The sequence below is a fragment of the Anopheles gambiae genome, chromosome 2 (assembly GCF_943734735.2).
Source record: "Anopheles gambiae chromosome 2, idAnoGambNW_F1_1, whole genome shotgun sequence".
Lineage (NCBI taxonomy): Eukaryota > Metazoa > Arthropoda > Insecta > Diptera > Culicidae > Anopheles > Anopheles gambiae.
The window spans coordinates 36994300-37019372 of record NC_064601.1 but is presented as its reverse complement, the minus strand read 5'-3'; the positions used below and the strand labels follow the sequence as shown (position 1 = coordinate 37019372).

At 44.7% G+C, this 25073-nt stretch overlaps 5 protein-coding genes and 1 non-coding gene across 12 annotated transcripts; 3 read left to right on the top strand and 3 right to left on the bottom strand.

Moving 5' to 3' along the window:
* Nucleotides 1-709: 709 nt before the first annotated feature.
* On the top strand, nt 710-2072 carry LOC3290834 (uncharacterized). The gene is made up of 3 exons (XM_558862.3): nt 710-963; nt 1052-1510; nt 1582-2072. Exons 1-3 carry the CDS (start codon nt 944-946, stop codon nt 1910-1912), a joined length of 810 nt encoding a protein of 269 aa, XP_558862.2. The 5' UTR covers nt 710-943; the 3' UTR covers nt 1913-2072.
* On the bottom strand, nt 1973-2927 carry LOC4576893 (protein lin-37 homolog). Its single transcript, XM_001230830.4, has 2 exons — nt 2763-2927; nt 1973-2691 (listed from the first exon to the last, which is right to left on the bottom strand). Exons 1-2 carry the CDS (start codon nt 2803-2805, stop codon nt 2096-2098), a joined length of 639 nt encoding a protein of 212 aa, XP_001230831.3. The 5' UTR covers nt 2806-2927; the 3' UTR covers nt 1973-2095.
* Nucleotides 2928-3463: 536 nt separating this feature from the next.
* LOC1272784 (transmembrane protein 245) lies at nt 3464-15626 on the top strand. Of its 6 annotated transcripts, none has more exons than XM_061648801.1 (7): nt 3464-5203; nt 5273-5524; nt 5595-5773; nt 5844-6244; nt 6310-6471; nt 6652-6699; nt 15572-15626. In XM_061648801.1, the coding sequence occupies exons 1-7, from the start codon at nt 3757-3759 to the stop codon at nt 15609-15611; spliced, it is 2529 nt and encodes an 842-aa protein (XP_061504785.1). In that variant the 5' UTR covers nt 3464-3756; the 3' UTR covers nt 15612-15626. The 6 variants fall into 6 exon arrangements, with proteins under 6 accessions (XP_061504785.1, XP_311695.5, XP_061504782.1 ...); XM_311695.5 differs by lacking the exon at nt 15572-15626 and adding an exon at nt 8225-8745; XM_061648798.1 differs by lacking the exon at nt 15572-15626 and adding an exon at nt 7800-8745.
* LOC1272783 (1,5-anhydro-D-fructose reductase) lies at nt 8555-16101 on the bottom strand. Of its 2 annotated transcripts, none has more exons than XM_311694.6 (8): nt 16083-16101; nt 12291-12401; nt 12005-12185; nt 11569-11753; nt 9450-9566; nt 9213-9328; nt 8876-9127; nt 8555-8795 (listed from the first exon to the last, which is right to left on the bottom strand). In XM_311694.6, the coding sequence occupies exons 2-8, from the start codon at nt 12366-12368 to the stop codon at nt 8765-8767; spliced, it is 960 nt and encodes a 319-aa protein (XP_311694.5). In that variant the 5' UTR covers nt 12369-12401; nt 16083-16101; the 3' UTR covers nt 8555-8764. The 2 variants fall into 2 exon arrangements, with proteins under 2 accessions (XP_311694.5, XP_061504786.1); XM_061648802.1 differs by lacking the exon at nt 16083-16101 and adding an exon at nt 13008-13092 and having other exon boundaries at nt 12291-12871.
* Nucleotides 16102-17582: 1481 nt separating this feature from the next.
* Trnaa-cgc (transfer RNA alanine (anticodon CGC)) lies at nt 17583-17654 on the bottom strand. Its single transcript has one exon. It is a non-coding gene; the product is annotated as a tRNA-Ala (tRNA).
* A 2710-nt stretch (nt 17655-20364) lies between these two features.
* LOC1272782 (homeobox protein engrailed-2b) lies at nt 20365-23627 on the top strand. Its single transcript, XM_311693.5, has 2 exons — nt 20365-22804; nt 22908-23627. Exons 1-2 carry the CDS (start codon nt 22393-22395, stop codon nt 23333-23335), a joined length of 840 nt encoding a protein of 279 aa, XP_311693.5. The 5' UTR covers nt 20365-22392; the 3' UTR covers nt 23336-23627.
* The last annotated feature ends 1446 nt before the right edge of the window (nt 23628-25073 follow it).

Sequence of the window (25073 nt, the reverse complement as noted above, 5' to 3'; positions counted from 1 at the left end):
GTCTTGTTGACCGACGTATGCCGAAGTTATTGGTTAGTGGGCGAAGTTTCTCCGTACGAATTTCCTCTAACGGAGCAACGATGCCCTGAGCTTTCTCGGTTATATCTCCTGTACTAACGACTGATAGCACCGGAGTTTTACCAATTGATTTTATGAATTGAAATCGGAAAGAAAAAAATATATTGGAAATGCGGTCAACGTAATGCTTTGAAAGTAACATTGCACATACAAGCGAATTGGCATCTTGAATTAGTTTCCCGAGAAGAATGTTTCTCTTTGAATTCTGAACCCCAAGCTAGCACATGGCGAGACGTGCCAAAATTCGGATGAAAAATATCACAGCTGTTTGAAAATGTATCTTGGCTTGGCAGATTAAAAGCCATCGAAGAACATGAAAATGAAAATTTTATTTTAAAGGAGATTTTGAAAGAAATGTGATGTAAAAATGCGGGAATTAACCACCAAGAAACTAAAATTTGAAAATGATTGGGCTAAATCACACCATTTTGTGCTTCAATATGTCTCATAACTGGGTTCATAGAAAAACAAATTTCAGTGGATCTCAACTACTAATCGAATGTCCGCAAAAGTGCCATTTTCTAGCCCTATTATTTAGAAATACAGCTTTGGAGTAAATTTGTACAACGCTCAATCGATCGTTTTTTTTGTTATAACGATCTTGTATTCCAAAATCCAACCATTTTGACGTTTGTCCAGTTGTGACAAGGGCACGCACACACGCCGCATTGTGTTTTGATCTTTCCGCATTCGTTCAACCGACAGACGCCCGAAAGAACCGCGCGAAATCTGTTTGGTGCGCTTAGTTTGTTGAATATTAAACGCGAAATAATCTTTCCAGCCATCGATATCGGTAAGGTGACGTGTTGAGATTATACAACTTTACAGTTTGGGAGGCTGTTTGGAAGGAAGTAAACTTTCAGCAATGCACTCCAACTTGCTGGTGTAAGTATTGGTGTGGAACATGAACAATGGATCGGCTTGATGGGCGATGATTCTTTTGGGCTAAAAACATATGCATTCCCCTTTGCAGGCCCTCACTCAACGAGGAATCCTATTGCCATTTCTGCTTCGGTGGCGTCAATGTGCATGCCGTGTTTCCGCTTGGCCGACCGGACCTGCTTAGCATTATCGATAATATGATCGGAATCCATCTCACGCCCGAGGCGGACGAAACGTTCAGCTTGTGCGATGGGTGCATCGCAACGATGGAAACGTTCGTCACATTCCGCAACAAAAGCCGCTCGAACTACGAAACAGTGCGGGAAGCGAAAATCATGAATGAAGCAATGAAGCGCCTTCAGCCACTACTGCAAGCAGATTCGTTCAATCCGATAGTGAGCAGCAGTTGCACTCCGGTGAACGGAGTGCAATCGAACAGCGTGAACACCGGCAGCGAGGAAGCGCAAGCTCATTTAAATGTTACGGGAGCAGTGCACAGCACACCGGTTCGTGCAAACGAGCCAGCTACTAACGGGGTGGATGGTGGAAGGTATGTGAGATACGCCAGCTGGTTCAACAGGTACAAGGAGAGTTTTCATGTATTTTTCTTCCTTCTTGCAGCTCTTCCGTGAGAAAACGCTCATTTCATCCACAGAACACTGATTCGGTGGCTTCAGCAAAGAAGACAAAGGTAATCAGTGATAAAGCGGCAAAAAATAAGAACAAATTCCACCACATCCGGGAGATCATGAATCGCTTACGGATCCATCGAATACGAGAGAAGGATGTGTTAAACGATGGGCTGAGGTCAGCGGATAGCTTTGTAGGGAAGCAAGAGAGTATTAGTAATGGTTTCGCTCCATTAGTCAAACAGCAGGCTGAAAAAACACACGTGATAAACTGTAAGCCTTGCGTGGTTGTGCTCAAAAGAATTCTGATGGATAACAAATGATAGAACGTCTTATGAAATCCATCGATTCCTAAGTTTATTGAATTGAATTGATAGAACGTCTTATGAAATCCATCGATTCCTAAGTTTATTGAATTGAATTGTACATTTAAGCCTTTACTCTTGATATACCACAATAAACTGTGCTCTCTGTTGTTACGAACTATGTATTACCCGACCAGGGTTTCACTTTTTCAACGCTTCCAGTAGCTTGAAACTGGTGCCGTACCGTGCTTCGTTGTACTTTTTTCTGTGTGCAATACTCGATTCACGAATTTTCTTCCACTGCTCCCGATGCTCCTCGATCAACTCTTCCTTGCTTTTGGACGACTTGTCAATATCAAAGTCACCGACCGGTTCCGATTTTACCGAAAGGAAAGGCTCCAACTGCGTCGATTCTGGCCGTGGCATTTCCGTTATTTCGAGCAACTCTCCGCTCACGAACTGATTCACGATATCTGGATTGTGCTCGCGCTTGATGCGCCGTCTAGGTTCGGACATTGTCGCTTCCTCAACTTTCTCCCGCGGGTTGTTCTTCACCCATGCGCGGCACAGGGGATAGAGCGGGGCATTTTCCCGGAAGCGGGCCACATCGATGCACCGGTTGAAGAGCGTCAACGGGCACGATTGATTAATTGCCGGTGCGTCGATGCGTTTTCGCTTGACCTGCGACTCTTCCTCGCTATCGTCGAAGCTGGAGTTATCGTCCGACGATTGGTTGGCGGTTTTCAGCGCCCCTTTCAGCCGACCCCGTGCCAACGCCACATTTTGAAGCGCTTTACCTATGGGAATGAGCAGTCCAGTTTAGAAAGCTGTAGCTGGCAATCTACTGATTATCACACACTTTACTTACGTTTTTCGTCCGAATTGATGAGGCTTCTCCGTTTGGCTAGCATTTTTATCAAACGTATTCCGCAACTGTAGATTATTTACTTTTCAAGCCAAGCGAAAACACCAAACAATCACGATTTGATTGACAGCGCATAGCGTCAGTCCTTTTGGCCATTCTAGATGACAGTTTCCAAATTGATGAAATTTAAATGAAAATCAAGGTGGAATGTATAATGAGGTGTAGTTATAGCGCTTTTGGCGATCCCCCCCCTGGGCTCCGATTTTGACAGATGGTTTTCCGCTTGTATATGTATTGATGGATTTTTTACGTATTGCATGGTCAATATTTGGTGGAGATCAATTTGGGTGAATATTTTAGTTTATTAGAACACAGCCCATGATTTCAAATGGAAATTTTCCTTCAAGAACTTGAAGCGTTCGCCAAAAGCGGAAAACTAACTGTCAGTTTTCTTCGTCGATTCTTCTTCCACCTAGCTGTCAAAACGGGCTTATAACTTGACCTGATATCTTTACGGTCCTTGATGAAAATATTTAATCTATTTTGATAGAATCCTTAAGTAATATTCCTACCAGGCAAAAATCGAAACGATTCAAAATTGCGATTTTAGCCGCAATACGCTTTAAATTACCGAAAACCATAAAATCGAAAATAAATTTTCAACAAAATAGCGTCAACCGTCTGGCCACCGTAACTCAATCTGACAGCTGTTTGTTGTGATTTCATCGCTAAAAATATCAGCGGTTTTCCAGCAAAGGAGCAAAGTTTGCTGCCTTGGTGCGTGACGAATATGTGCGGAGTGTTTTCCTTCCAGCGAATCATCCACACCCTTTAGTGGCAACTCGCTGGCCATGAAATAATCGTACCGCTGCAATCGTGCAATCGATCCGAACAGTGTGTGTGCGTGTGCGTGTGTGGGCAACTGGAACAAATGCTCAAACTACGCCACTAGTTTGTTGTTTTGCTGCACAGTACACGAGCGTCGATCGAGTGGAAAATGAGTACCCGGCCAAGCCCTGCACCCTTCAAGCGATCGATCGATGGACTGTTCAACGTGTGGCTGAACCTGCGGAACCAGGGCCACGAGAAGCCACTGCGCAACGCCCTCTACAATGTGCTCGTCGTCGGGGTGATCGCGGTCGTGATCGGCGTCACCCTGGTGCTGGCCCCCTTCTTCAAGCCGCTACTGTGGGCGTTCCTGTTCGGGGCGGTGCTGTTTCCGGCCAAGAAACGGCTCTCCGCCTCGCTCAAGCGCTGGATCGAGCGAATCGAGAAGGATGACAAATACCTGTTGCTGGGTGTGCTGAGTGCGCCGCTCTGCTGGGTGGATTCGCTGGGCGAGTTTCTGACCGGCTGGCTAAAGGAGCATTTGAAAATCATCACCGGACTGGTGGGCGGGCTGGTAACGCTGCGCTTCATACTGTGGCTAACACCGAGCGAGGTGTTTTTCTCCATCTGGAACTTTATCGTGTGGATCCATTCGCTGTTCCGTACGCTGCTCGGGTCGCTCTCGCTGCAGATGGTGGTCGTGATACTGGTCGTGTACGTCGTCAGCGTATACTTCCTCTGGACGCCGGACCATTCGCTGCCCTTCCTGGTGATTGGACAGTTTCTGTGGATGGTTATCGTCGGGTACGGGAGCAGCTTCCTCGGAGCACTGCAGGTGCCCGTATTTCTCGGCCTACTAACCTACGGCTTGATAGGGTTGATTTACAACCTACAGAAAGATGAGCGCAACGTGCGCTTCATCGACAAATGGCACAGCCTACTGGACGTGACCAGCTACCGGTTGGACGATTCCTCCGTCGCCATGAACGCCCATGCCCATCCGGAAGCATCGAGAATAGAGGAAATTAAAGCGAAACTGCATCTAGACGTTTCAGCGACCCCGCAACTTTCCAGCACGATGAACGAAACGCCCGGTCACGGTAGTACCTATCCGGCCAGCATGCTAACAAACGTGGAATCGCTCGAAAGCGACACCTACTTCCGGCTGCTGTTTTACGCGTGCGGTGCCACGCTTGTTTGGATGCACACGTGGCTACTGTTCCTGTGCTGTATTCCCATCTTCCTGCACATCGTACGGAAGGCGGCCGAATTGTTGGGCATCGTTGCGTACGTATCGCAGCAGGCCGATCACTACTGGCTAATGCTAAAGCTGTGGCTGTTTCCACGCCATGCTGCTCTGCTTCCGCTCTGTTTGCCGGGAATATTACGGCTGAACACAAACATTCACCGCTACGCTTGTGCTAAGCTGCGCTCGTACATTGACGACATCACTTCGATCGTGATGATTGGCTTCCTGATCGTGCTCGTCATGCTGATCAGTGTGTTTGCCTTCACGCAAATCTACTCGGAAGCGATAGCGGTCGCACAGCTAGGCTCGAATCTTGTCAACCGCACGCTTATACACCGACCGGAACTGATTGAAATGTTACCAATCGGTGAGAAAAACAGTAATTAAACATTGCATTACTAAATCAGTAAACTAATCTTACCTTCTCCTTCTTAAGACATGCAATCGATGGACAACATCATCGACAACGCGTACAAGTACGGTCGCTCACATATCGAACAGTACGTCGATGGTATCTTCAACGATACCGATCCGACACAGGCAATCAAGCTGAAGATGCAGATCCTTAGCGTTTGGGACCGGCTGATACAGAGCTGGATGGACCGGAGCAATGGCGAGGGCCTGGTGGGACCGCGGGTTCCCGCCCAAGCAATTCGCATGACAATAGATGAGATTTTTATAAATCCAAGTAAGTGCAACGAAGAACTCGGAAATATCCCTCGGTTTAATACCTTTTATAACATCTAAAACCATTCTAGTCACGAAAGCTGGTCTTATTGGTTTCATCAAGAGCAATTTCGGGATGCTCTGGGAGGTGGCTGATTCGCTGTGGATGCTGTTGCGAACTAACCTGACGCTGCTGCTGTCCGCGGTCGGCACCCTGGTGTCGGCCATTCTAGGCGGTGGGCATGCAGTTTTGAAATTTTTATTCCACACGGTAAAGCTTCCCATTTCCCTCTTAGTCGAGCGTTTTTTAAAGGAGTAATACTCATTCTTTGGCTTTTTAGATCATTTTCTTCACCACCCTGTTTTATCTGCTGCAAAGCAGCCAGGATCGATACGCACCAACGGCCATTACCATCAACAATTCATGGGGCCCGCGCATCATACAAGCGCTGGAAGACTCGATATCGAGCGTCGTCGTAGCCACGCTAAAGCTTGCCCTGTTCCATGGACTGTTTACCTGGCTGACGCATACCGTGTTTGGTGCGCACATCGTCTATCTGCCGGCAGTGCTGGCCTCAATACTGGCGGCCGCCCCCTTCCTCGAGACGTACTGGTGCAGTGCGCCCGCCTTTCTCGATCTGTGGCTGTCGCAGGATCGGTTTTGGCTTGGCGTCACGCTGGTGCTGATACACTTTATCGTCCCGTCCAACTTCAATCCGATCATACATTCGGAGATAAAAGGGTAATCATTGTTCGCGATGAACTTTTGTGATTATGAACACGCTGATTTTCCGATTCTCCTTTCAGTGGTGGCCATCCGTACCTGACGGGACTGTCAATTGCCGGTGGAATGTACCTGTTCGGGCTGGAGGGAGCTTTGCTAGGGCCGCTATTGCTTTGCTTGCTAGTTGTTTTGTTTGAAGTTACCATTAGCGCTATCCGAGATAGCCCGGCCACGCCGCAAACCAGGTAAGGAAGATCGGGGGCTTTTGCTTTTAGTTTTACACAAATCTCACTAACGCATTCATCGTGTTGTCTGTTCTGTCTGCTTTTTTCTCTATGCAACTTGACTAACTTGCCTGGGCTCCCACGTGGGAATGTGGATTGCTTAACCGTCCTTTTCTTACAACGAACGACTTAAACTCGCAGAAAATCTAGCCTAGACACAAACAACGATATCTATTCACCCGCGACGACGTAAGTACAAGGGAAGGTGTGGCAGTGCTTTAGGCCAGTGTTGTGTTAGTTGGTAGCTGTTGATTAATTTAACTGCTTTCGTTTAAATTGGCCGTGTATTAGATCAAGTAAAGGTTCATTTAACTCCCCTAGCATTCTCGGTCAACAGGAAAAGAGCGAAGGAGAGCTTGAATGAACCTTTATTATCGGATTGTAATGTAATTTGTACTAAACAATCTGTGTTTTGAACTTGTTTAACATCGTTTGATTGCTTAAGTGTGATAGGTGGCGGTTGTAGTGTAGGAACTTAGTTTGAAACAAACCTAAAAGATTATTTAACAACTAATTCATGTATGCCAAAAGCAAAAACAAACAATAATCTAACACAGCTATAAGCTATACACAGACCACTAGGTAGCTAGTTTATATGTTCGAATGCATTTTTGTGCTGCTGAACGAGTCGTTCCGTTCGTGCACTTTGTTACTGTCGTACAAAGTATACAGTACCTTAACATTAATCGTAAGTTTTATCGTGTGTCCACAATCGCTGCTACTGTGAGGCGAATAATTAAATTCCACTTCTGTTACCTCTTATTACTCTAAATGTAGATGTTGCGAAGGGATTGAAATTGAACGTACCGATTTTCATACAATTTTGGCATCTTTCTTTCTTCCCCTCTTTTACCATTCGCCCACATCACTTAAATGTGTCGTTGTGTATTTGCCATCAAATGGCTTTTAATCTTTCCAACTATCTACTATACAATTAAACAAACAATTTCTACAACGTCCAAACTCACACACACACAAAAAACAATCTTCAGTTTGTGCCAAGAATGGCAACAGTTCGTTCGCCAAGGGGATTTGTAAGTAGTAACAGGTAGGGTAGGGTAGTTGAGTAGTGTAGTTCCAGGTTCGTGGCCAATCAACTGACAATGCTGCAGCACCTCGTGCGCAGTCGGCTCCTTCTTCTCTGGCGCAAGCCTTCAATCCTGAAATCGTAGCATGAGCATGAGATGAATGTTTCTTTCGTAAAATCCCTACCATCTAGCTAAGCCATCCACACTCTTTCATTTGCATTCTCATCGTTTAATTTTCATCATATACCATATCACCGTTAGCAAACCGACCACCGCTCCATCGGCTGCCTATTTGATGCGGACCAAAGATGGCAAGTTTCTAAACTCACCGCTGACCATGAACTGCACCACATCGCCCATGTGCATGACGGTGCGCGGCACCCCGTTACACTAACGCGCCTCCTAACCGTTCGCTTGGCTTGGTGTGCATCAACTTCCTTCCCCGTTTTAATCCACTAAACAGCTCATCTCACCATTGACACATACTCATACGATCCGAGCTTCTTTGGCACCTAACCATACCCCATGAAAAGTTCTCGTTGTTCGTTATTACCTACCGTGTGTATTTTATGCTTGTGTATCCTTCACCCCTTACCCCATTTACCTCCCCCCCCCACCCCTCGTTCCATTGTGCATGTAATTGCATTCCGCAACCAATCATGCCCCTCCCACCAATGTCCCAGCAGCAATTTCCGGTACGCCGCATTCCAGGAGCAGATGAGCGTGGACGGACGCGGTGCTGCTGCTGCTGCTGTGGCACCGGCGTCGTCGGCAGCAGCGGCGGCACAATCTGGGACTAGGACGACCAATGCCGCCGGGGCTGACTGTTCCGTTGTTGATCGGGCCACGCTGCAATCGCCACCCGCCAGGACGTAGGACGTCTTAATGTGTGTCCTTGCTTAATGTATTAATCAACCGAGATGAATCTGATGGACGGAAGAAAGGCTTACGCGAAAGGAGGGAACTTGTTGTGATAAAAAAAAGAACAATGCATACAAGAACACACTCACAGATGGTTATACTATGTATGTAGGCTTTATTTATGTTTACTGCTGGTTTGGTTTTGTTTAACCAACACGATAGAATAAGCGATGCAGGCAAGCTACTAACGCGCGTGAAAGAGTATTTTTATCCAAAGCGAATTTAACGTGTGACCTAACCAATTCTAGTGTAAGTGCGCAATAAAATGGTAATGTATGGAGATTGAGCTGTGTGTGTGTATCTCCTTAAAATGGGAACTCCGGATGCTTGGTAATGCTGTGGCGGAAGGAAAGAAAAACCGGTTAAAATGCGATGTCACCAAGATGGCACGTGCGCGCCCACCCTTGCCCACTTACCCGGGAAAGAAAGCAAAGTCGCAGATGCGAACGTTTTGATCGAGCCCGTTCAGCTCGGCCATATCGGCATCGGTCAGCTCGAAATCGAACAGCGCAATGTTCTGGCGCAGCCGGTCCACGTTCGTGCTTTTCGGAATGGTCGCGATGCCACGCTGCAGCAGATGGCGCAGCAGTATCTGTGCCGGCGTCCGGTCCTGGCGCTGGGCAATCTCCTTCACTACCGGGTTGTCCAGCAGGTCCGGCACCTCACGGCTGAAGGGAAAATGGAGGAACACAGTTTTACAGTAGACCTTCGGGGATCACTTCCACCCACCACTATCGTCCGTTCCACACTTACTTCAGCAACTTTTCGATTCCTTTCGAGCCGAGGGGCGAATAGGCGGTCACGGTAATGCCGTTCGCTTTGCAGAACTTGACCAGCCCGGTCTGCTGCAGATAGATGTGATTTTCAATCTGTGGGCGTAATGGGCGACAAAGAGAGAAAGTCGAAATTCAGTCCGGCGCACCCTCAATACCGTGGTGAGAGGAGTATCCCATGAGCCACTCCCATGTGGCCATGCTGCCCCACTCTTACCTGCAAGTTGGCCGGCTTAATTCGGCAATTATCGAGCACTCTCTGTATTTGCCGCTGGTTGAAATTCGATAGCCCTATGCTGCGTGCCAGACCGGCATCGGCGATCGCTTCCATGCCCTGCGACAACGGTGGAAACGGAGGAAAAACCGACAAACAAGAAACAAATTAAGATCACAGCGCCGCAACACAATATCCTAGCACCTTTTTTTTACTCCCTTCTGCCGTATGTCCCGCGGGTGCCAAGTGAGGGGAAGAGATAGGATAGGGCTTAACAGCAACAAAGTGGCTATTACAATCCACTGCTACCGACAGCGGGCCACGGCACGGGATAATGGGATGGTTTTGCTTTGCTTTGCCGTTGTTTTTTTCATTTTCCTTTTGGTTGGCCAATTGTTCTGCGGTAGTGTGCAAAAAAAAAAGGTGATCTCTTTTTGCCAGGAAGGGTGTCTTTGCTTTAATTCTTTTTCCTATTCCCAAGATGCACCACCGGTTCGCTCTTCACCGCCGGCACACTCAACACCGGTGTTGTTGCGCTTGTTTGTGTTTATATTTTGGGTGTAAGATTGACTTTTTTCCTCTGGGTGTGCTTTCTCCGTGGTGTATCGGCCGTAACTGTGCCTAACCGTTCTCCGGAAGTGAGTTCTCCCGAGTGGAACTGCTGCTCCTGACGTAAGCTGAAACCGATGGGATTTGTTCGGCTGGATTACGGGCACCGGTAGCTCTGAAATGGCACTTTTGCAAACGCATCTTCATGGGAATCGGTAACCGGAAGCGAAAGAACCCCATTGACAATTGTAGCTTTTGATTGTTTGTGTGCGCAAGTGGTGTGCTCAAAAATTAATTAACGAAGATGATACACGTTCGGGAAGAGCGGCACATCAGCAACATTGAATTATTACATTAAAATTAAAATAATATTATATTGTTTTTTCGTTTGCTACGAGCTACACATTCCAAATGGCGCGAAATCAAGGTCACACGCTTTGCCGCTGATCTCGGCGATGCAATTGCCTGTTGGAACCTGTTTAATTGCATGCTGTAAAGGTAAAGTGGGGCAAAAGTGTACCGGGCGCGTGCTTACGGAGATAATCTTGTGTTTGGTGGATCGGTGCGCCTGTTTATACGCGTACAGTGCTTAGCGCAGTAGTAGGAACACCTATTTTTGTGCAAACTTAATTTTGTTCTGTAAAAAGATTCGTGTTGTTGGAGGAGACCCTTCGAGGAGTTGATGTTAAAGGGAAAATTATTAATGTCAGCAAATGTGCCTATTTTTTCAATTTTCGGGTGTTTGTTTGGAAATTTCTGTTAATTTTTTAAATTAAATATCATATACTTATTGCAATTTTTATACAAATGCCTGCGTTGGAACAAAAAAAAGCGATTATTTGTTCTGTATCTTAATGAATTCAACTTAAAATGATGTCAATTAAGGAAAGAATTCCAATTGCAAATAACAAAAAAACGTAAAAAGGTAATACAAAAATACGCGAAGGAAAAATGTGCGAATATTCTTTTTTTTGCCGTAATGACATTTGAAAATACGGCCGATTCAATAATATAGTTAATTTAAAATTAAAAAAAATGACATACACGGTCAATCCGATATCCTTGATACTATTTCCATATCTCTTGGCGATGATTCTATAATATCAAAGGTCAAAAACTCTAACATCTCGCTTCCAAAACGGTGTTTACAGTTCCTTTTCATGCTTTTTTTTGTATTTAAAAATGTATGCTACAATAGCAAACACTTTGCAAACACGTTTGTTCGTTGTAAAAAGCATGATCCTTTCAGTTATTATTTCATCGCTTTCAGCTATTATCACGTCGCCCAATCTTAGGTGCGTACCTTTGCCCTGCTTCACTCTAAACGTGCGCCATACGAAGCCATTACAGGTTTTTGAGCGATCGATGATCGTTTGAGGCTCGATTTGGGGATGCGAAGAAGATGCTCAATTTTAATCATTTATGATAGCGCAACCGTTCGGTTAAAAATCGAAACTATGGCGCTTTCACCTAATTAGTGCGGGCACGGGCACGGGAAGTTTGGGAAAATTTACATAAAACGGTCCCCGCACAGCAGCGCAGGGTGGCGCATCTGCGCCCCGCCAAAACTTACCTTCCAGAGGCTGACATGGTCCGTCGTGGTTTCGAGTACGATTTCCCCATTGTCGTCGGTCAGGAAGGGACCGTCCACTTCGGGCACGGTAAACGGGACGTGCACCAGGTACAGATCGACGTAATCGAGCTGAAGATCGGTCAACGATCGTTTAAGAAATTTCTCAACCGTTGCGGCCCGCGTACCTGTGTGGTTGACCGATAGCATAGTGTGTTATTAAGAAGCTTTTGTACTTGTACAACGGGACTTGGGGGAGGTGAGGAAGGAATGTTTGAAAAGCAAAAGAGAGTTAAAACCCCCCCGCAAGCACACAACACGCGCACACTGCCGCGGTGACTGGTGACGTTAAGTGGTGTGCTGCTGAAGTGCGGACCGCAAAAGTGCTGACACACTACATTCGACAAGCAATTGGTAAAGGGAAAAATTAGGCACCTACCATGCGGCGGCAACTTGGTGACGATGAAGAGCTCCTCGCGCGTCACCCGGCCACTGTCGATCCACTGGCGCAGTACGCGCCCGATCGTTGGCTCGTTCAGATAGACCGGCGCACAGTCGATGTGCCGATAGCCGGCCTCGAGCGCCTGGTTCAGTGCTTTCTCCACCTCCTCGTCCGGAGCCTGTCAGGTTACAAACAAAAAATAAGCCCCCAAGTACACCAACCCGGACGGCGAGATAAGTACGATTGCATTGCTCGCACACACAAGGGACACGCTCACACTTACCCGCCAGGTTCCGAAACCAAGGGCCGGCATTTTGTGGCCATTCTCGAACGTCAGATCGATCTTGCAGGCGGCAGCCATGGTTTGCGATTGTTGTGTTGATGGTCACTAACACTATACGATGCACAAAAAAAAAACAAAACAAAAAACTCACACAGTCACACCCGTTGGTAGGTCTTGCTTTGACCGTGGCCTTCCCAAGACTGTAGCTACGATATGGGAGTGCGTCCCGTTTTTGTCCCACGATCAAACTGCCCGGACAAAAGCTGGACCCCACCAAGATCGGGGGAGATCGGTACGCAGGGAGATATTCTCTCTTTAAAAACCGGTCGCCATGGTGTTTTCTCTCTTTCTCTTTCTTGGGTAGGTGACGGGAGGCTTTGCTCTCTCACTCATATGCACACACACACATGTTAATCGCGCTGCATTTGTGGGTGCATTATCGTGGGTTGAACATTTTATTCGTTTTTTTCACAAACCTCAACAAACGTGTTTTGAGAAAAATAGTTGGGGCTTTTTTGGAAATATTTTCGAATCCATCAACATTTACCGTTCGTCACGATCATTTTTACACTGATCGTTCTCTAATGTATCCTCAACCAAATGTGTTGATCACCAAGTTGGAACACAAAAAAATGAGACAAAGAAAAAGAGAATGGAAAAAGGCGTCGTAAATAAATATTTGCTGTAAATCCCATTACATTCCTGCCCGGTTTTTACCTTTAAATGCACGATCAATGCACATTAAAAGAGTGTTTGCGAAAAATGGCTTCAGAGCAGTGTCGGTGAGAGATAATGCAATTGCATTATGCTCTTGCGTGAGTAAATACAACGCACGCAGTTGAAAGGAGAACTGATTAAATCGTATTCTAGCCCCTTTAAATACAGTGTGGGTAATGATTGTTGCACATTGCGAAATGTGCACTCATGTAAGCGAGCATTGCTTTTGTGGGTCTTTTGGTTATTGTGCAAAAACACATTCATTATCAATTGCAGTATTACAACTGTATCAGATATGACGATATGATTATTTTCAATTTTGATGAGGGAGGTGTTTTATTGTACAAAACAAACTTCTACTCCTCATTAAGCAATGGAGAAATGGAGCGGTCAACTTTTCATTATTATAATTTTATAATTTTACAGTTTATATTCAATTACTGTATATAGTACATAATGTAACGCGTCATACATCAATTGCGTAACGCTGATAAGCGGAGGGGGGTTCGTCAAACATTACGATTTGTTACATGGGGGACATGTGGAGTTTAACTTTTGCCACGTAACGAAAGAAAATGTTTGAATTTGAAAATTAATGTTGGAATGTTTGACAAACTTAACACAAAATCGTCGCAGTCAAACGTAACACAAAATTTTTGAAAAAAAAAAAGATTCTTCTTCTTCTATTTGGGGTAACGTCCTACGCGGACGACTGTACCACAGGACCGCCCATGTAAAACATGCAAAACTTTTCAAAAATCACATGTCCAGTGAAATAGAATAATCATATCTGAATAGAATAATCTGAAGCCAAAGAACATTTATGGAAAGATGGACATATTAATGGAGGACCAGGAAGATGCTTGGATGAAAAACGCTTCTGATGATGATGATGATGCAATCACATTGGAAACCTTACCGAGGATCCGATTTTCATAAACATTTTCAATTTGATTGCTGCATGGGACAACTTTTCTTCACATAAAATATGTTGTAATTTTTTTTGGTGTATTTAAAAAATTGTAAATATACCAAAATAAAAAGACAAATTCAAACAAAAATCTGATTTTGTTTGATAAACTAAGCTATAGGAGGGGGTGGAGTCCATCTGTTAATTTCTTGGGATTTCTTGTAATTTGGGGGAGGGGGGTTTCTTCCATAATTACACTTTGTTACACTGGGGGGAGAGGCGGTCGAAAATTTGCAATTATTGGGTTATGTAATTGATGGATGACGCCTGACAAATGAATAATAAACGATGATTATTTTTCTTTACCTAACAACCTTTGTGGGCCTAAGAAAAATTTCGCTACTTATTATGTACCACGCAGCCGAATAGTCCATCATTGCTTGGGAGCTGGTTCATATAAGGATTGAACCTACGACGGAATTAGGTTGCCACGGATGGACGGACGGAAAAAGTTACAAAAGAATCGTCGCAGTAAAATTGCATTTCGTTACTGCGACGACCGCAATGGCACGAATTCGTTTGTAAAAGCTCACATGATAGTGGCATGCGATTCGCAGCTGACGATACGCAATTCGAAGCAAATCGCACGAGATTTAAGTGTAATGTACGAGATTTAACTGAGGTTGTAATTATATGGATTCATCGAAAATGCAGCCAATACTCCTGCAAACAGTAGCGGTTTTTTTTCGTAAGGCAACATATTAAGCATCTCATGTTATGTGAAATAATATCTAACACAATGACATCTAACACGATGAAATAACATCTAACACGATGACACAATATCTGATGAAAGATGCACATATTTACGGAGGACCAGGAAGATAGCTGGATGCAATATAAGTGCAATATAAGTGATAATGGTGATCCAAGAACATTGCAAATAGCACTGAGGATCCGATCATCAGAATCTTTTGTATTTGATTGTTATATGCGACAACTTTTCTTTGCGAAAAATATTATAAAAAATCTTGTTTTATTTAAAAATGTTTGAATGTACCACTTTCTCTTCTTCTTTTGGCACAACAACCGCTGCCAGTCAAGGCCTGCCTATACCCACTAGTGAAGTGAGCTTGGCTTTCAATGACTTATTGTTACCATAGCAGGATAGTCAGCCCAACATATGGGGGCACGGTCTATGGCAGGCATGTTATTAAGTATGTATATAGAATGTACCACAATAACGTTAAAACATGGAAAATAAAAAAAAAAATAGATTTTTTTTCTTTAAAATAAGCTACTGGAAGGGGGGGGAGTTCTTAATGTGTTACGTAATTTTTTTAGGAGTCGAGGGGGTAGAAAATTAGCCATTTTTGTGTTACGTAATTGATGGATGATGCCTAAATAGAAGATTTTTTTGTAACACCACACGACACGAATAAGCGAAAAATAAATACAATTCACTGTGAGTAATACAAATTGAGATGTTTGATTGGGTTCTTTTACGTTCTGTACAAATGTTAATGAAAACACTTAGGAAATATACAATTGTATAAAGATATTCTATGAGTAACTAATCCGGCGTTTCCTTAAAAGTTTCATCAAGTTAGAAAATGATTTCAAACAAAAATATTCTCCCTTTTATCATTCACAGTATTGAGCTCATATTGTTTCACAAGTGGTTTATGCTGTAAACTATAGAAGCGAAATCGTCAATTGTGTGTATTTAAATTTTGATTAGAAAACGGAATAAAATCTTGATAAACATGATCGAAAGAGAAGATAAAAATTGTTCCTTAAAGTGTATTTTCCTATATTGAGCCGTATTGAAAACGCAATAGCTGTATTGAGTTGAATGAATAATTAATTCAATTGATTTCTCCACTTCATTTATGTAACACAATATCACATTTTCAGTAATCAAATTGCTTATTTCTATACCTGCGCACACGAACACTTCAATAATTGAAAATATGATGATTGTTATTTTTGCCCAAATACGGCATACGGCCGCCAAATGCACTCCATCACAATTGTTTCGCGCGCCTAGCGCAGATCAAACGAACTTTTGCAGCCGCTTGAGAGTAGTTCCCTTCCCCCGGTCCCATATTATTGCACAAAACACCCCAGCGTCCCGGTACCACGTCTGCAAACAATCAACAAACCTTCACAAACAGTAGCTACTGTGCTGTTGCTCGAGGGGAAGCAAAATGTACTCTGGCAGTCCGGTTCTTGCAGTGCGGCGCCATTAGAAGAGGGATTGTCATGCTACTCCAAAAGGGGCGGGAATGCAAACCCGCTGGTTGGTGGAGGGTTAGGCATGTGGTAGGATAATTTTCCTACGAGCAAATTATCGATTGCAAATGGCCGATCCAGCGCAGCGCGGCACCGTAATTTGAGACGTTTTAATCAAACTTTCATGTAATACTATCCCTAATGGGTTTGGTTTGGTTTGGCACACGATGGCCGTATTCTCACAATATAAATGAAGTACCCGTTAGTTCACGTTCACGGGTAAGGGAGGAATGATGGGTGATCTAAATAATAAACCAACTACCCTATCTGGCCGGAGTTGTTTGTTAGGATTTAATTAAATTTATTCTGCACCACCATCCAATTCGGGTGACTGTTTCGTTCGCTTGCGTGCATTAGTTCCGCCTCTTGGTGCGGTTACTTGCCCTCTCGGCAGGATCCACTCGAGGTGCATTGGTTGAGTGGCGTCGTACTGCGTATGTATTGAGCTTTCATTACGGAAGCAGTTTACTGTGATTCGACCTGGGAACCGCCCTACCTGACCTGGTCTGTGACATCTTCTTCCCGAGCGGACAGAGTGCTAATCCTTTCCGCATCTGTGTTCGATCGGGGCCAGAACGACAGTACTGGGGCCAGAAACACTCTGCAGCAGCTCAGCCTGTAGAGATCCGACAGTTAGATTGTTCCGGTCGGTCGTATCTGTGTCAACTGATCGTTCAATTTTCTGTAACATTCTGTACCCGGTATGTTCACCATAACAGGCTGCCTTACACGCCAGCGCTTGCAGCCTAATAGCCGTTGCCGTTGGTAATCATCGCCTCCTGCGACAAGGATATCTTCTTCTAAGAAAACAAAATGAGCACTTGAATGTTTCGACAACCGTGTAAACGGTACAAGATCAAGATCGGCCGATTATCGACCACGAGGTTGCGGTAAAGTTCAGAGAGATGCCGCAGCATGCACGCAGAGGATGGTTCGGTAATAAGCCATTAAGAGATGGGATCCGTTTTTGTCCCGATTTAGCTCCAGCATAATATGACAAGCGGGTGGTGTGATTTTTTTCTATTGCAGAATTGAACACAAAACAAAAGCATGACTAACAAAACAAGACTAAATTAACAAGGAAAATTGATTGGAAGCATTACACAAAGATTCATACAAAAATATCACCAATTATGACAACAAAACTCAATATTCGATTTGTCACATAAGTATATCTACAATTCTAAATCAAAAAAAAATAAAACAATTCTAAACGCATTAAATGAATTGTACATTACCCTACTTCTCACGTACTAAATGCTTTAAATAGCAATATCGCAACGGTTTTTATTATAAAAAACGGTCATTTACGTCTCCATTCACACAGAACTGTGAAAAAACCTATCCACTGCTGGAGTTGGAGCGAATTTTGGAGATGCCGGGGATTGAACCCGGGACTTCTCACATGCGAAGCGAGCGCTCTACCACTGAGCTACATCCCCATGTGATAGGGGGCACAATCTGTAACACCCAGTACGCACCCCAAAATAGTCATCGATAGCGGTAATGAACGACGGATCGTAGGAAACGACTGATGCTCGTCTAAGCGCTAATCGCTTATCTTTGATGGAGCGTAATTCTAACTTCCGTGGGACCAATTGTTTATAAGGTTCTACTCTTATAAGTATTAATTGCAACAAACTATTCCACAATTGAATATACTTGAGTAGGTTAAACGTGTAGTAACGCTCACGAAAAACATATCTAAAGCCGCTTAATTTATTACCTTAAAGTATAATATAAACAAATATGAACCATTTATATTAATTCATGTTTGTATGGAAAAAGATTATACAAAATTTAAAAATAATGCTATAGTTTATATTGAAGGAGAAAACAAAATTGTGTATATTTTAAAACTATCAATAATTGATCGATGTTTCATCAATCAGTATAATAGGAAGTATTTTTGTTTAGTGCAAAAAAAAGCTTAAATTACCATAATACACATAAATATGATGCGAATCGAGAATATGGATCACTCGTGAATATGGAAACAAAATTGCATTAATTCACATTTATTCTTAAAATAACCGACGGATTTTTTACGCCCTTTGCTTTAAAAGGGACTGAATTGTGTACGGCTACGTCCATCATGGGTTCAAGACCCATGTGAACTAAGTTCTCCCCTAAGCAAGCAATAACTAATCCTAGTGCTATATACCACTTTAAAGCCAACAGAGACCGACTAATATTATCGCACTAATCAAAAATAGATCGAGCATATACAAAATATTGTCATTCCAAAAAACGGTGCCATAGTGGCTAATCGTATTTTTCCTTTGGATATTGACCTTATCACGGGCATGTTCGGTTCAAATAACATCATTTGTTAGCAGAATTTCAACCCCGTTGTAGCTATTTCTTAAAGACATTTGAACTGTAACACTTTCGTAAGATAGAAAACACTAAGTAATGTTCACAAAACGGTAAACTTGTGCTTTCATACTGTTTTTGAACGTAATGAGCAAGGAAGTGATTGTTTGAAAAGAACAGTTACAACACACAACAAACCCAGAACTCGGATGTCTACAACAAGCCCTGGAGGCGCATGTAAAAAAATGGACAAACTTCAGTCCCAACCATTCAAGGACCTCGAGATCGAAGCCGATCAATGGTTGAGCGCAGCTAATGCCCATCCAATCTGTACACATCCGCTTTGCCACTTCACCATATAAAGAACAATCCTTCGGCTGAATGGACGGATTGTGTACGTCTTGAAGTGTACTGGTATTGTCCGCCCAGGATACACACAAGCTGGAAAGCAACCAAATGCTCGCCGTAGAGCGAGCCACAGTACGGCAAAAGGACATCCTGAAGATCGCATTGTTTGGACGGGCTAAGGAAACGGTTTAATCTCTCCCATTCATCCTTCATTTACGGTGACAATCCGTTTGCTAATAGTTGGTACCCCCGAACGTCTTTCGTCCATTCGACAGTGGCGCAGTTTCCGTTCCCAATCCCTTTTTGCCAGCTTCCAATGTGGGTGCCACAAGCCCAGAGCAGTGCACACTCGTCATAAGCAAGGACACTGTTTACCCAGCAAGGTGGGGCACAATTCGCTAAAGCTAACAAAAGTAAATCAAAACAATCGTAAACAAGCCCAGCCAGCAGCACCACCGATCCGTCGTTCGGCGAGGTGTGCCCCGTTCGGTTCGGCCGACGGTCGGACGACCATTCCGACCTCCCGAAACTTTTACCCCTTTACGGACGGACCTCCTCGGTCCTTGCGCGCCTCGAAATCTTGAGCTAAGCTGGCAGCTTTGGTACTTGATGCCAGTGCCAGCTTTATCAGCATGTCTCGAACGCTAGCCACCTTGCAGCGTGAACGGACTACCGGACGGGCCGGACGGGCCTCTGGCGGGTGGCAATGTTTCGAATGATTACAAGGATCGCTTGCAAAACAAACCACACTAAGCACCACAAACACGGTCCCACGGACTGTGAGAAGGTGGGCTGCGGGATAATCCATCCATCTGTGGGTGTGCGGCCAACCGCTCCCCGGGAAAAGAAAAGCCCCTGACCACGGCTCACGTGTCTGTGCCGATTTTTATTTCATTAGCCTTTTCAAGTGTGCGCCTCGACGGCGTGGTGGAAGCGTATGGATGTTCTTGCAGAAACAACAACACCGATCGAGGCAGGCGTAGCAACGATCCACCGAAAAGGGATGCGGCGGGCTCATCGCTTGCTGAGATTATCCTATACTGCAAGACACAAAGCCGGCTTTGTTTGTGCTGGATCATGGTACTGGAGGAAAAACGATCGTTCGCCACAGCAAGTATGGTCAGCATCTCGATCGTGTGCTGCTGCTGCTGCTGCCCGTTTGTGTTTATGCTCACAGTAGGGAGTGTTTTCCTTCGTTTCATTTCAAGCCAAATGATGGGTAAGGTTTTGCGGCGGCGAATTATGTAATAAGGATTAGCATTAGCATCCTACTGTGCGCCGAGAGCGGCCACTGCCGCTGCTGCTGCGGTTCGATTGATGCGGGACGGTTGAGAACGACGGTTGAGCACGTAATACGGTGGCAATCCTTCGGCGCGGGACGGCGCGGTATGGGCGGGGTATGTAAATATGTTATTAACCGGGGTAAGATCAACCAACCTGACTTTTTTGTTGTTACATTGTGCAGCTGTTATTTGAAGTAAGATGTATTGATCTAGTTTTTATGTTTTGATTGATTTTTGAGCCATTTTTTTAACACGAGTAATATAAGTTCTGAAATGAGACATTCTTCTAAGCTGTATTGTGAGCTTCTTTGGAAAAAGAGCATTTCAAATTACTTACCAACTTTCAATATGATTTTCTTAGCTTCGTTCGAAGGTTGCAGATCAACCTTTGAATGAAAATTCTAAAAAGATACGGCTGATTTAGTGAGTTTTGTAAGTCATAATATATTGTCCATAATTTTTAGCAAACATACACGAAATTACAAGTATTAAATTGAAGTGGATAGCAATACGCCCGAAGCCGTTCTTTTTGAATCGAAAAAAATAAAGTGGACAAAGTTTAAAAAAATAGCTAATGTTGGCCAGTATACTCCAAGCACACTATAGTACAATATTTTTCTATTGATTGTACATAATCTATCCTTTATTGTTGACGTAAGGAAAAATTTTGGTTAAAACAAGCATCGCTTTAAAAATGAAAAATGGAATTAAAAAATCGTAAATCAAAAGAATTATCTCGAAAAAAATTGGATAAGCAGCTCACTCATATGAAATAGATGCCTGCAGGCGCTTAGTGACGAGATGGATTATGATAAGATTTTCCAAGAACTAATTGAAAATAATTTTCACAAATACACATAATAATTACTTAATTATATGCTAATTACTTAAACCAATCACAAAAACCTCTTCCTTTACCCTTTAGTACTGTAATCTAAGGCGTACAGTCCAATCTCGAGGCGACAGGGATGTAGTTTTTGGCTTATTTCAAGCAAACCGTTTTATATACTTTGTACTTGTACTTACGTACTAACGTTTCTAGATTACTTTAAGTACATTTTATACAAATATCTTGATACTTACTCCAGCCGTTTACTCTAGCTTCATTATCCAAGACTTGTCCTGCAGGCAGATACATGATCTTTGCACCGGAAATTAAACTGTTACTGTACTGCAAGTCACGAGCAATATGTGCAAGTCCTTTTGCGCTTTAGTTATATCTGCTAACGTTCTAATCCTGCACCTAACGATTCCAACGATTCGCTCCAAAATCTCTCTCTCCATTAGCTAATAATGTCAACCCCTAGGATCATCTAATAACACGATACTTGTATACCTCAATTTCGGGACAATATTATTAAAAATTAGTCTGATGTTGTTGTAAAAAAAGAGGACCAAATTGACCCACCCAAGTTATGTCCCATTATGTCCCGTATTTTAACGTTTACAAACACACCGCAGCCGCCGTCCGCCATCATCGCCAGCTGCAATCTTTCCGCCTGTTGATATAATCCATCTCAAGTGTCCTTAAACAAAAATCGAAAAGGACGATCTGTCTCGTGGATGGAGCAAAGAAAAAGAAAAAAACGCTAGTCATTTATGCAAATGTCATTTAATTATCAACCACAGAAACTGATGAGAAACGGATTGGTTGCTAAAATGGTGCACGAAGAAGAAGAAACAACAACGGGAAAAACTAGAAAAAAATCAGAGTCGTTCGAATCTGTTTGTCTGTTTGCGGCGTCCTTCGTATCCTTCATTTTCTGCACAAAAAGGGAAGCGACAAGAACGGGGAAGTAGGAAGACCTGGCATACCGCAACCAGCAGCAAGCGGGAAAACGCATAAGGGGGAAGAATTCGACCGCACACACGCACGGTGTCCTCGATCCTTCCTCTGCTCTGGGATAAAGTGGGAGGAGTTTTGGTTTGGCTCTGTGTACCCCTCACCATTGCTGGCAAGCTTTGGTCCCGATTTGTGGGCAAAGGGAGGGAAAGAGGGCGTAAATATTTGGACAGGGATTCAATTTCACCAAAACAATCTCCACGAAAAGGCGGCAATCTCGGCAATGAAAAGAGAAGGCAGAAAATAAAAAGGATGTGATCGGGCGCTACCGGCGTTCAGTGTGTGATCGGTGCGGAAAGGAACCGGACCTCCGTGGCGAGTGAATGCGTGTGTCTGTGTGTGTGTGTTGTTGGCAGCAGGACTACCACCAACTGCGTCAGTGTAATTATAATGGCGGCTTCGAGTTGCAAGAGTGTGGCGCCCTTGCGGCAGAGTGACTTCAGTATCGAGCATATCCTTACGCGTGCTGGCGAACGGTACAGCAAGCGGCGCAAACTATCGAACGAAGTAGGCGGCTGTCGAAATTGTTGCTCCACTAACAGCAGCAGCAGCAGCAGCAACAGTAGCCCAAGAAGTGTCCATAGTGAAGAGGGCGAAGGTGATGATAATGATAATGGTGGACGGTTACGCGACGAACCCGGTACGGAGGCAGACGAGGAACTCGACGAAGAGATCGACGTGGGACAATCCGTGATGCAGCATCCTGGACAGGAGGCTGGATTTTTACCGACGGCACCCAGTTGCGGTATGCCCACGTTCGATTGGCTCTACTACACACGGTATCATCCACCGAAGCTACCACGTAAGTATCTACCGCTCTTTAGTTACAAATCGGAGCAAGTGACTCCTGTTCGATCAATGGCGGATCAAAGCTTACCACCCCCGCACGTTCGTTCGTTCTTCAGGTCCTCAGAAAACGGGTCCAGTCAAGCGAACGCCCGGACGTTTGCCGCGTGTACCGTTTACGCCTGCCCAGCTGAGCGCACTGGAGGACGCGTACAAAGTGTCCACCTACCTGAGCTCCGAGGAAGCGAACCAGCTCGCCTACAGTCTCGAGCTGACCAACACGCGGGTGAAAATTTGGTTCCAAAATCGGCGCGCCCGAGATCGGCGCGAAAAGCGGGAAGCATCATTGATGACCGGTGGGGGGGCGGCCACGTTCACCTCCGAATCGCACCCAACGCACTGTACGTTGCTGCCGCCACTGTACGCCACTGTAGGAAGTGCGGCTAGCGGTTCCCGTACCGGCAGCCATCCTTCGTCGCCGTCAAGCGTGGAAGCGTCTGCCGGCGGTCGGCAGAGCCGAAGTCCTACCACGGACCGAAGCTATTAGAGCAGCAGAGAGAGGTTTGAAAAGCAACTGTTTTAGAGGCTACCACGGGAGGGTTTAGCACGCTTTTTTTGTGATACCTGCGATCTACGAGACCTGTACGCGATCACGAGTGATCGAAACGCGAAACGGGACACTTTTGTACAGTGATTATGTGAATAAGATTTTTGGCTAAGAACATGCACATTAGTGGATAATATAAGTGAGAAGAAGTGTGGTGAGAGAGTGCTGAGATCGTGTTTACTAAGCAGCAAGATTTTTGGAATAAAAAAAGAGATTATTTACACGCACTAAACCAGGTTTGTTCTTTGTGTTAAGCATAAAGACCATTGGGTTCAAAATAAACATTTTAAAAACTGATTATTTTCTTATGCTGATTTTATGCATGGACGCAACGAAGGAATATTTTTAAAAATATCTCTCTCTCTCTCTTAATGGCCTGCTCACGTTAGAGCACGTCGATGTGACATGGCCCGGTCAACAGTAATTCTCCAGGATGCTTTGTCCCTGGCTGCAGCCTCCCATCCATGCAGACATCCGATCTCCGTCAGGTCTCGCTTCATCTGGTCCAGCCATCGAGTTCGCTGTGCTCCCCTGCGCCTTATGCCGAACTGGGGATCGCTATCGAACACCTTCTTGGTGGGGCATGAGTCCGGCATCCTCATGACATGCCCCAGCCATCGTACCCTCAAAATGCTCGGTTCGCCGTATAGCTCAGCAAGCTCGAGGTTCATCCTTCTCCTCCACGCTCCATGCTCGAACACACCGCCAAAGATGGTCCGGAGGATGCGTCGCTCTAACACGCCCAGAGCGTTTGCAACCTCCGCTAGGATGGTCCAGGATTCGTGCCCATAGAGGACCACCGGGCGAATCAATGTACGATATATCTCACATTTGGTGCGGGCTTGAAGTCTTGTGGATCTCAGCAGTCGGTGAAGCCCATAGTATGCACGATTCCCCAGCACAATGCGTCTCCGGATGTCGCTGCTGATGTCGTTGTTCGAACTAACGACCGTCCCGAGATAGCAAAACTTCTTTACCACCTCGAGACTGTCGCCGTCAACTAATAAACTGCTTCCCAGATGGTCTGAGTCACCGGCAAGCAGGTACTTCGTCTTCGTCGCATTGATTCTCAATCCAATTCTTGATGCTTTGCTTGAGTCGGGTGTACGCCTCACACACCTTCGCTGTTGTCCTGCCGATGATGTCGATGTCATCTGCGAAGCCAAGAAATTGGAGAGATCGGTAGAGGATCGTGCCACGGATGTCGTTGTCCAGTCCCGCGCCTCGAGTGACACCTTCCAGGGCGATGTTGAAGAACAGACAGGAGAGTCCGTCACCTTGCACTGCACCCTGTTCAAGGTGGCCTCTAACAGCCGGATTAACTTCCCAGGGAAATTGTACCGCTGCATGATGCTCCATAGCTCCTTCCGGTCTATGGTGTCGTAGGCCGCCTTGAAGTCGATGAACAGGTGGTGCGTTGGGATCTGGCGCTCTCGGCACTTCTGGAGGATCTGCCGTAGAGTGAAAATTTGGTCGGTGGTGGATTTGTCTCCAACAAACCCAGCTTTGCAAATTTGTAGCAAGGATAAAAAATGTCATCATCACCGGTAATAAAATAAAATTATTTAAAGCCATCTTTTTACTTATTATTTCTTTTATAGCATTTACTTTGAATTCCTTTTGCGGTACCATAATTATAATATTTTTTTGTTTTAACACATCGCATTCCTTTCTGTTG

Excerpts from the sequence above, each read along its gene's own strand:
- LOC3290834 (XM_558862.3), top strand. The coding sequence starts at position 944 with ATGCACTCCAACTTGCTGGT. Across the intron at positions 964-1,051 it reads ATGCACTCCAACTTGCTGGT|GCCCTCACTCAACGAGGAAT; the intron begins GTAAGTATTGGT and ends TCCCCTTTGCAG. Across the intron at positions 1,511-1,581 it reads AACGGGGTGGATGGTGGAAG|CTCTTCCGTGAGAAAACGCT; the intron begins GTATGTGAGATA and ends TCCTTCTTGCAG.
- LOC4576893 (XM_001230830.4), bottom strand. The coding sequence starts at position 2,805 with ATGCTAGCCAAACGGAGAAGCCTCATCAATTCGGACGAAAAAC. Across the intron at positions 2,692-2,762 it reads CATCAATTCGGACGAAAAAC|GTAAAGCGCTTCAAAATGTG; the intron begins GTAAGTAAAGTG and ends TCATTCCCATAG.
- LOC1272784 (XM_311695.5), top strand. The coding sequence starts at position 3,757 with ATGAGTACCCGGCCAAGCCCTGCACCCTTCAAGCGATCGATCGATGGA. Across the intron at positions 6,472-6,651 it reads CCGGCCACGCCGCAAACCAG|AAAATCTAGCCTAGACACAA; the intron begins GTAAGGAAGATC and ends TTAAACTCGCAG. Across the intron at positions 6,700-8,224 it reads ATCTATTCACCCGCGACGAC|CAATTTCCGGTACGCCGCAT; the intron begins GTAAGTACAAGG and ends ATGTCCCAGCAG.
- LOC1272783 (XM_311694.6), bottom strand. The coding sequence starts at position 12,368 with ATGGCTGCCGCCTGCAAGATCGATCTGACGTTCGAGAATGGCCACAAA. Across the intron at positions 9,329-9,449 it reads TTAAGCCGGCCAACTTGCAG|ATTGAAAATCACATCTATCT; the intron begins GTAAGAGTGGGG and ends TTACGCCCACAG. Across the intron at positions 8,796-8,875 it reads GACTTTGCTTTCTTTCCCGG|CATTACCAAGCATCCGGAGT; the intron begins GTAAGTGGGCAA and ends CTTCCGCCACAG.
- LOC1272782 (XM_311693.5), top strand. The coding sequence starts at position 22,393 with ATGGCGGCTTCGAGTTGCAAGAGTGTGGCGCCCTTGCGGCAGAGTGAC. Across the intron at positions 22,805-22,907 it reads TCATCCACCGAAGCTACCAC|GTCCTCAGAAAACGGGTCCA; the intron begins GTAAGTATCTAC and ends TTCGTTCTTCAG.